General features: G+C 32.5%; 2 protein-coding genes across 2 annotated transcripts in view; one reads left to right on the top strand and one right to left on the bottom strand.

Annotated features, from left to right (window-relative positions):
• Positions 1 to 9,423, top strand: part of LOC108687755 — a 45,930-nt gene that overhangs the window by 32,397 nt on the left and 4,110 nt on the right. Inside the window, exons 2-3 of the mRNA XM_018193699.1 lie at positions 1,478 to 1,776; positions 2,553 to 2,767. Coding sequence (XP_018049188.1) covers positions 1,479 to 1,776; positions 2,553 to 2,767 — 513 coding nt within the window. The 5' untranslated portion in view covers position 1,478. The remainder of the gene's footprint in view (positions 1 to 1,477; positions 1,777 to 2,552; positions 2,768 to 9,423) is intronic.
• The window catches only part of LOC108687756 (cytochrome b5-like), a 12,977-nt gene continuing 10,433 nt past the window's right edge, over positions 6,880 to 9,423 (bottom strand). Inside the window, exon 3 of the mRNA XM_018193701.1 lies at positions 6,880 to 7,152. Coding sequence (XP_018049190.1) covers positions 7,089 to 7,152 — 64 coding nt within the window. The 3' untranslated portion in view covers positions 6,880 to 7,088. The remainder of the gene's footprint in view (positions 7,153 to 9,423) is intronic.

Genomic DNA, 9,423 nt, shown 5'->3' with positions numbered 1-9,423 from the left:
TATATATATATATATATATATATAAAACATATTTTAGTTTATTAATACTTTTATATATGTTCTATTTTAATCTGAATGTGTATAAATCTCCTGATATACATATATAAAACATTATATAAAACATATATAAAAGTATTAATAAACTAGAGTATGTTATAGAAAATATTTCATTTATCCTTTAAAGCGATACCGATGATAGTCCAGTATGAAAGTACAAGATTAAATCGAGTACTCCGCTGAAAGTGGTTTAGGTAAGAAACGGAAGGATAATAAACGCGAAAGCGACAGTCCTTTTAATCTTGAGAGGATAAGAGTGCTCGAGGACGAAATCCGACGAGGATACTGAGAAGCATTGTTCATTTCGACGATATAAAACTGAATTGTGCGATCCGACGCGAACTTCGTTCTCTCAAAAGTGACTTTCCAAATGTGAGGGGAATAAGATTTTCTCTGGAATTAAGGAACCTTCTTCTCTTTTTCCACCTCGATAAAAGTCAAGTCAAAAGGATAACTTTACATTCTCCCTCTTTCTCGCTCTTTTCCTTTCTTGAAAACATAGAGGTCTCCGCTCTGCTTCTCATCGCGAAATTTGGCAAATCGATGATTTATTCCGGAAAGTTTGAATTGGCTCACGATATTAAAGATTGCGCGCACAAAATGGCTCAAGTAAATTCTCATAAGGAATGCGATAGATATTGATTCTTTTGCAGTGACAAAGTTAAAACCAATCTTAATTACAATACTTCTTCCCTTTACCGATGTGATAATCTTGATATAACTAACTGCATGCGTTCATCGCGTGCGATGATTGATTCTACGAATCAAAGAACCCATCAGAATTTTTTACAATTCAATTTGTCAATTGAATCTGGCGAGTGAATGGAGCCTGTTAAAAGTTTCGCCACGCTTTTTTTCTCGGCGAGTATGTCCCGAGCTCGCGTAATCGCGTTTGTCATGCGAGAACCGATGCTGAGTGGGACGCTATTACGAATAAACGTTACGAACTGATTCCAATTAAGGGCTATTATAGGGTCGTTAATAATGGCGCGCAGCACACGAGGTCGATAACGTTGTTTGGCAGATTGTAGTGCGCGCCAACTATAATGAATTACAAGGGACTGTTACAAAGTGTCGTTAAGTCACAATAATATATATTATTTATGAAATCGTATAATTTTTTTCATATATACAAATCAATCCTTCACAGTGGAAGCATTAAAATCTTCGAAAAATGAATACTTCACGAGATGTTTCATAAATTTCATTCTGACATATTCTGATATTTTCTTGTAGAATATTATTCTTGTGCAATTTTAATATACATGTGCAAGATAGTTTTTTCGAAGAAGAACATCGAATTAAAGTTCATCCAAAAAGTCTGGTCCATAATAGTTAACCTAATAGTTAAATTAATAGTTAAATTTCTAATTTTTTATTACTCAGAATAAATTCTTTGAAATGTTGTGGATTTTTTTAGGATGCCTAATGAGAACGTGTGTGCCTGTGGCGTAGTCGTGGGTTTGCCGAAATGCCAGGGAAAGCTGGCCATCCTTCTGCCCAAGACGAAGGGCAACAAGTCAGAGGGCAAGAGCTCGCGGAAACAACTCGAAGAAGGGCAAGTACCGAAGACTCGAACGTCGAATGAGACCGGAAGCAGCAGCATGGTGACTGAATCCGTGAGATCCACGATGAAGAGCAGCAAGCACGAGAAGCGGCTCACTCACTCGAGGAGGACTCGAAGCGCCGACAGAGCCGAATCACATTATACTTATATTGGTCAGTCAGTTCGCGTATTAAGTTCAAATTTTGTTAATATTATCATGATGTCGAAAGAATATTTATTTCAAATATCTATCATATTTTACAATATTATAGATGTTTTTGAAATGTGTAGCCACTTTTAAATTTATAATATTAAGAGCCTATTCTGTGTGCTTGAGCCTTTCTGTAACTCTTAATGATTGTAATTGTAGTGTTACAGTGTTATCGCGCATGTTTCGTACAAGAAGAGCTGCGGAATTTGTTACAGTCATTAAGAGTTACAGAATAGGCCTTTAAATTAGATTTAATTTGAGTTATTTTTAATCATTTCTATTCATTATATTATTATTGAGTTGTCCGGAAAGTTCGTGCTGATTTTGAAGGAAAATTGAAACGCAGAAGATTTGAATTTTAGTATACATTTATTAAATTTAAATCTTTTGCGGTATGAATTTTTCGGACAACCCAATAATTTAATTACAAAAACATAATTAAATAATTTAATTTAAGAAAATATAACTCAAAATTAATTTATTATTTATAAAATATGTTCATACGTGTGTTCATATAAACGTTGTTTACTTTAAAATTAATCTCAGAAATGTGAATTGAGATTTATATTTTGACATACATATATGGAAGTTAAAAATAAATGTTATTTAACTCAAGAGATTGGATTATCATATTGTTTCTCTAATATTCAAGTATAGAAAATATAAAATACATATATAAATAAAAGTTCATTAAGATTAGGGAAAAAGACAGAAAGAATTTTTTTCGACATTATATAGATTCGGGCTCGAGTATCCTCGGCGGTGGGATTCGTGAAAATACTATACCGGAAGCGCTGTACGCCACCATACCAGATACGCCAAATGCGAGCGTCAACGAAAGTGGGACGAGTCGGCCAAATTCACAGAGCAGATCGCAACCTGTTTATTCCGCAATTCCGTCTATGACGTCGCCACCACCGACATACGACGTTGCAATTGCAAAAACGTGGCAGGTGAGATTTACCGCAGTTTAATTATGTTGTATATGTTTTTCTTTCCGTTTGATGTTAATGCACAGTAAATAAAAGAAGCGTCGTTAATGATATTGCTATATTTCTCACAGCGCTTAGAGTTAAATTCAATAGTAAATCATCTCGTAATAATTTCTGGTTTGTATTATAACACCCGAGTTAATTTTCGCGAAATTAAACATGTATGTATATGTACACAATACGCAAAGCAGCATTGAATTTATTATCTCCTAATTTAAATTTAATATAATATGATAACAATATGATAACAACGTAACAATGTAGTAGCATCTTCATAAATTAAATTTAAATATTTCAATATTAATCCATAATACTAAGACCGTTTATTGTAATTAAATTTATCATTTATATTTCTCTCTCTCTCTCTCTCTCTCTCTCTCTCTCTCTTTCTCTCTCATCCTAAAATTCTACACGGTCATGTATCCCAAATAGCAAAAATTAAATAAGCTAAATTAAATATCTACAAGCTTTTATCAATTGTATATCATTAAATGTAATATCATTTTAATCGAATTTTCTGGTCGTTGATCCGTGCTATATAAAGATTTATCAGTTTGTTCAACTCGTCACTTGCACTCTTGATGAAATTGGAAATTCTTGCGATCGTCGGATTTAAGATCGCCGCGCCGTTGCTGTCATCCAAAGTGATGTTCTGAAAAACAATGCCAACTACAGCTCTTTCGGGGAACTGACTTAATAAATAATACATTCTACGTTATTACTTCCCTACGAACTACTTTTTCGAGCTAGTACTTCAACAAAGATAATATTGCGCAGTTACCGTTGTACAATGAAGTTCAGAGCAGCATAAGCGGACAGCAGTTCCCGACAGCGGTCAATATTCTACAATGGCCACAATCGGCATTCGGTCATTTGTAAGAGCGTAACGCTCGTAAAGCAATAACAACTGGTAGGACAATAGTTACAAATTGTCATCGTCTCCCGCATGCTTTAAATGATGTAACGATATAACCGGAATATTAATTCCAGCAATCGTAGATACTCTGCATTACTCGCGTATTAATATAACGATGCAGTCGCGACACATGCAGCATATCAACGACAATATACCGGTACGCTTCGCTTCGACTAGTTCCGTCCGATAAAGCCGATTATTCAATCACATAATATCTCGAGTTATCGAAACGAATTATCGCTCCGTACTGCGGGTACGCGATCGCGATAGCTCTTGCAGGAATGTCGTACGTCACTTGATGTGTATTCTGCTGCGCAATTCTGTGATGAACAGATGACGAGGAAATTGGCAGCGATCTAACAATCAGTCACCTTCCCCAAAGTGTCCTGAAGATCGATAATCGAAACGAAGCGCATTCAGACTAGAGCACTGTAATCGATCTCGCGCGTGATTGCGGTACAATCGCAAATTAGCCTTTTGTGGACCGCCACAAATGAGTTATTAGTAATTACAATTAGTAATTAGTCAATGTTGACGACTACGATTAGTAAAACATCAAATCTCGCAGTCGTTATGCAAACAACACGATCTTGCAATAACAAGAATTGCAATTACTATATTAAGCTTTTACAAGATTGATTCTGCGGTTTTTGTAAAAAAGAAAAATTATTTTAAATTTATTTTTAATACGACGGTGTTTAGAAAACTGCGACACAATTGCAACAAGTAAAAAAAAAAAAGAAATTAAAACCATATTACAATACATTTTTTATAATTAATCAGTTTTTAAGAAAATGCAATTTTATATATAAAAATATTTAAGCGCGGTATGCGTTTATTTAATTATGTCAATATTCATTTGTTGACGTATATATAAGATAATGACTTATCATACATATATTATTCTGTTGTGCAATATACTGTATTATTTTTATAATGACAAATTTATAATGACCTCATTTTATTTTTATTGACCATTTTTATAATTACAAATATTGATATTGTTTCTGTTTTTATTGACCATTTAAAATAACAAGATATAATAAGCGTAAATTCTTTTATATAATAAGTGATATATGTACTTTTGGTATCGACAACTAATGTTGGTTTGGTTTAATTATTATACGAAAAGATTTAATATTTAAAAATTTAATTACAGAAAATAATTTTGTTAGGTTTTCAAAATAATTATTTAAAATGCTCAATCTGATTGTTAGAGTGTCAAAATTTTTTGTAACATTGCTCCTCAGGCTTAAATTTCTTACACAATTATTTTGATAGTCTAACAAAATTATATTCAGATCTGTATCTATAAGCTAAAGTTTTATGTATTTTGGTAAAATTATTCTTTCCATATACAAATAAAATACATATGCATGTATATATTTTCTACGTTCCTGATATTTAAGCGTTAATAATATAAACGTAACACATCGAAATATCTGAATCTAGTTTAATGTCCGGTCTGACAACTGTACGGAACAGAGTACAGAATAAATTACGAAAAGCTTGTCAGACTGTTTCGAAAAATCTGTTTATCGTTTTGTAAGCTATCGTGTGTAAACTTCAGTTGTGCAACATATAGTTGTGTAACATATCTCTTGTTTTATGTACGTCTTACATTTTACATACATATGCGAAAACGTTAAAATGTTATTTGCAAAATTTATTATGTATTGTATAACTGATCATACATCAAGATTGATGATTCTACGCATTCCGCAGAAATAATGTTGAAACATGTTACATTGTAACATCCTCTTCATCTTTCGTTTCCAAATCAATCTAATCTGATTCCGCGCGTGGTTATAATTATTTAAAATTATTGCAGCCCAAATTACGCAACAATTCCGGTATAATAGTCTAGATTAACTCTAAAATATTCAAAAGTTTGAATCTATATTTTATATTCTTTTTTACAATGAACAATGTATTACATTATGTCTATACTATGAGTCTTTACGAGCAATATCGATTCGTGACGACGCAGTAAAAACATTTTGTTCGTGCTCTCGACATTATATGCATGTGTCAGTACATGGTGAATTCGAGCTTATATTCACAGATCGAAAATATCAATATATGTCATACTGCGCTTCTATAAAAAAAAATCTAGTTACCATTAAAAAAATTTAAATCCGCAAATTTAATCTATGAATTTCATTGACAAATCCTTTTTTATAGAAAAAATCTTTATATTACATTATTTTGATTTAGTTCAATGTAAAATCACATATCAGCTTATATAGTCATTGTAGAGATTTTCTCAAATATCAAAGTTTGTCTATTATTATCTATTATTCTGTATTATTCTGATAAAATACTGAAAATTACAAGCAATATCTCAATAATGCTAAATTTAAAATAGTCTAATATTTGCCTTTGTTTCGTTCGATTTCTTGAAAAAGATAAAAAAAGTAAAAGCATTGTTACAATATTGCTACGATTATTGTTTCACAATTTATTTAAATACGATAAAACAAAACAAATAAGCAGTGAAGTTTATGTTTTATGACGAAATTTTTTTTGTACATTCTTTGTCTGACTCTATTATACAGAGCCATAATAATATAAACATTTCAATTTATATAATACATATATATATAAATATCAGGGAATGAAAATAACTAGTTATTGTAACTGTTGTTATTTAATTATTTTGTTGTAATAACAATTTACGCAATTGACATTGTGAATTTTTTATAGTGATAATGTAATACCAGAATTAAAACAGTTAATATTACTTATTACGGATTGGAAATGTGTTTTGTTACTAGAAAATATAACTCACAATTTTTATAACTCGATCATTAATTTTTAATGTAACTTGTAATGAAGTATTATAACTTTAGACTATTATTCCGTTACTTATTTTTTCTTTAATAAGTAACACGTAATGAAGACAATTTAATTTTCAAAATAACTTTCCTAACCTTAGCGTAATCTAATTATAGTTAATTTTTACAGTCATTAAAAATTGTAACGACATTATCAAAAATTGTTATTATAAAAAGTAACTATAATATAAAAGTAACGAAAAAGTAATTCTTCCATTTTCTAAATATATTATATCAATTCTAATACAATAACCCTAATATCTGTAAAACATAAAAATGAGCAATAAACAATAATAATTGATACGAAGTTTACGGTGATATAGTGCTTGAAAATGCAATTAACTTCATGTGCTGTTCGATCCACTGCCTGTACATTAAATTTCGGCGACCCAATTGTTCGAGTTTGCTTCGGTCACGTTCCTTCGAAGAGATTCACCGTCTCAAAGAGGAGTTGCTTTATTGAAGCGAACAACTACGACAGGAATAGCGAGATGGAAGAGAGAAGGAGGAAAATTCAATGTACGGCTTCTTAACTCGAAGACCATTCTAATTCGGTTGGCTGCCCAATTTCGCGTGTAGTCCTCCGGCGCCGACTGGAACATAAATTCTTCTGTCGTGTTATGCTATAAGTAGTTGTTGTCATTGTTACAGTCAAAAAACTGATATTTTGCACCGAAAAATCGGTGGTAAACTTCACAAATTCGTAATCATCTTATTTTCAAAATTTCTGCAATACGAATTTATTAATGTTAAAATATAAATCTATCTCGGAAAGGAGATAATCTTGTTTACGTGGCTACATACTTTAATAATATATTTATTTTTCAATATGAAGAATTAATGAACATGATTATCTTCTTTTCAGTAGATTATCTTGTTATTTTAATATTAAACTGTCGAATTATAAAAAAAATTGTTTAAAAGATTACAAATTTATGATGTTTAGTACCTACATTGTAACATTTTTCAGTGCAAAATATTAATTTTTTATTACATAATTTTGTTCTTTCATGAATTGTCAAATTTTATGTTAGCACACCATTTATATTGAATAAAACTGTCTTTTACTTACATTTTAAAATTAATATTCTTTATAAAAAAAGAACAATAAATGATCATGGAAGATTTTTGTGACAATACTATTTTTCAAAATATTGGAAGTAAAAAATATCAGAGTAAAATTCCAACGATTATCTCGCATCGATTTTTTCTTTTATATTTATTGTTACGGAGAGAGCGCTATTATTTGCGCGCGTGTGATGAAATGATAATGGTATATTATTCGGTTTGTCAAATAATGTTAAAGAAAAAGCTCGAGGTCGAGGAATAATCGCGGTGACAATTTTTTAACAGGCTTCTTATGTTTCGCAATAATGAAGAGACTCCATTTTCACTTGGCTGCTCCAAAATGAAAAGGTCATCAAAGGAGATCGTGAAAAAGAGTTAAAATTGTTCTCAATCTAGAACGTTGCGCAGCAGTGTCGCTCGAGCGAGCAAGCGCAAGCTCGGAAACTGCTCGTATGAAATGCAAAACCATCCTGGAGAAGTTCACTACGCACAGCTAAATTGTGTGGTCTGATAAAAGAAGACTCGGAAAAACATCCTCGAGACCATAATTGCGGATCATATATCTTACAGAAAAGAGGGAGATAGAGGTAAATAGAGAGAAAGAGAGAAAGTGAGAAAGGCGGGGAACAAGTTATAGTTGCTCGTTAGTCGACCCATGATTACTATGATATATTTTAGATTATTTATATAAAAGAAAGAGAACATTATTTTCTGCTAGATTTTTCTCGGAAGAGCTACTTTATGAGCGTCATCAGGAATATGTTTTAAGCATTTCAGAATATTTTGTCATCTCTTTAATACTTTCTACGTGTACTTTGCGATTAATTCACTAATACCTTCACCCGATACAATTTCAGTTAGTGAAATGAATTTTGCGTGCATCCAAGGTTTTTCAAGGCTCCAATAATATCTTCGTTTACAAAATGCGATTGTGCGCAAAAGATTAAATCGTTATGGCGATCAAATAAAAAAAGGAGAAAAAAAAAGGAGCAATAGGCTTTTCTCTCGAGAGCTCTTGAGCTTACTTCACGAGGTCCTTTAATGAATGTTTCCATTCATGAGCTGCAAGCGTGCGAAGCACTCGCGTCTTCTACTTTGAATAACAGCCTTGCCTTTACTATTTTCTCGCGAGGCCGCGAGGGCTACATTATGCCCGGGAATCACTCATTTGTCAGAAATCCCCTCGCAAGAAGGTGCAAAGAGGTTCCCTCTTGGACATGTGGGACGAGAAAGTCCTTTATCGAGCGAACGAGGTGATTCGGTTCACGCAATTACGAGCAAACTGACGTGTGTTATCATCCTTGCGAACTTCCGGGAAAACTTGGTCTCCTTCGCCAATGAAGTTTTCTCTATCATAAGATCGTAATGAAAGTTCTGAGAACTTCGGAACATCGATTCCAGTTAGGGATAATTATTGGACCAAATATCAGATGCTAGATAACAAGTTTCACTGAATTCTACAATTCTGATTGCGAGTCGACTTGTTGCAGACGCAGTGTCATATCAGCGAACTGAAAATTTCATGCCGTAATATGTTGCCGTGGGTGAAAAGCCACGTAGTTAAGTTGTCTTTGTGAGACGAAGCATTTACATTAAAAAACGGCGGTTTTGAATATTTAGGTAGAGAAATAATATGTAATACTCTGAGGCTTCACGAGACTGCTCTGCAGTTAGAGAATGTAAGATATATTCTCGTAGGTTTGCTCTCGTATTAATTTCACCACGTGAATTAATCCAAATGATACAAACGGCGCAAATGATGAAGAGGGACCAAAGGCTGATTTCGGGTGCAAGAG

Source organism: Atta colombica, unplaced genomic scaffold, assembly GCF_001594045.1.
Source record: "Atta colombica isolate Treedump-2 unplaced genomic scaffold, Acol1.0 scaffold216, whole genome shotgun sequence".
NCBI classification, from domain to species: Eukaryota; Metazoa; Arthropoda; class Insecta; order Hymenoptera; family Formicidae; genus Atta; species Atta colombica.
This window is presented reverse-complemented; position numbering and strand designations above follow the sequence as displayed.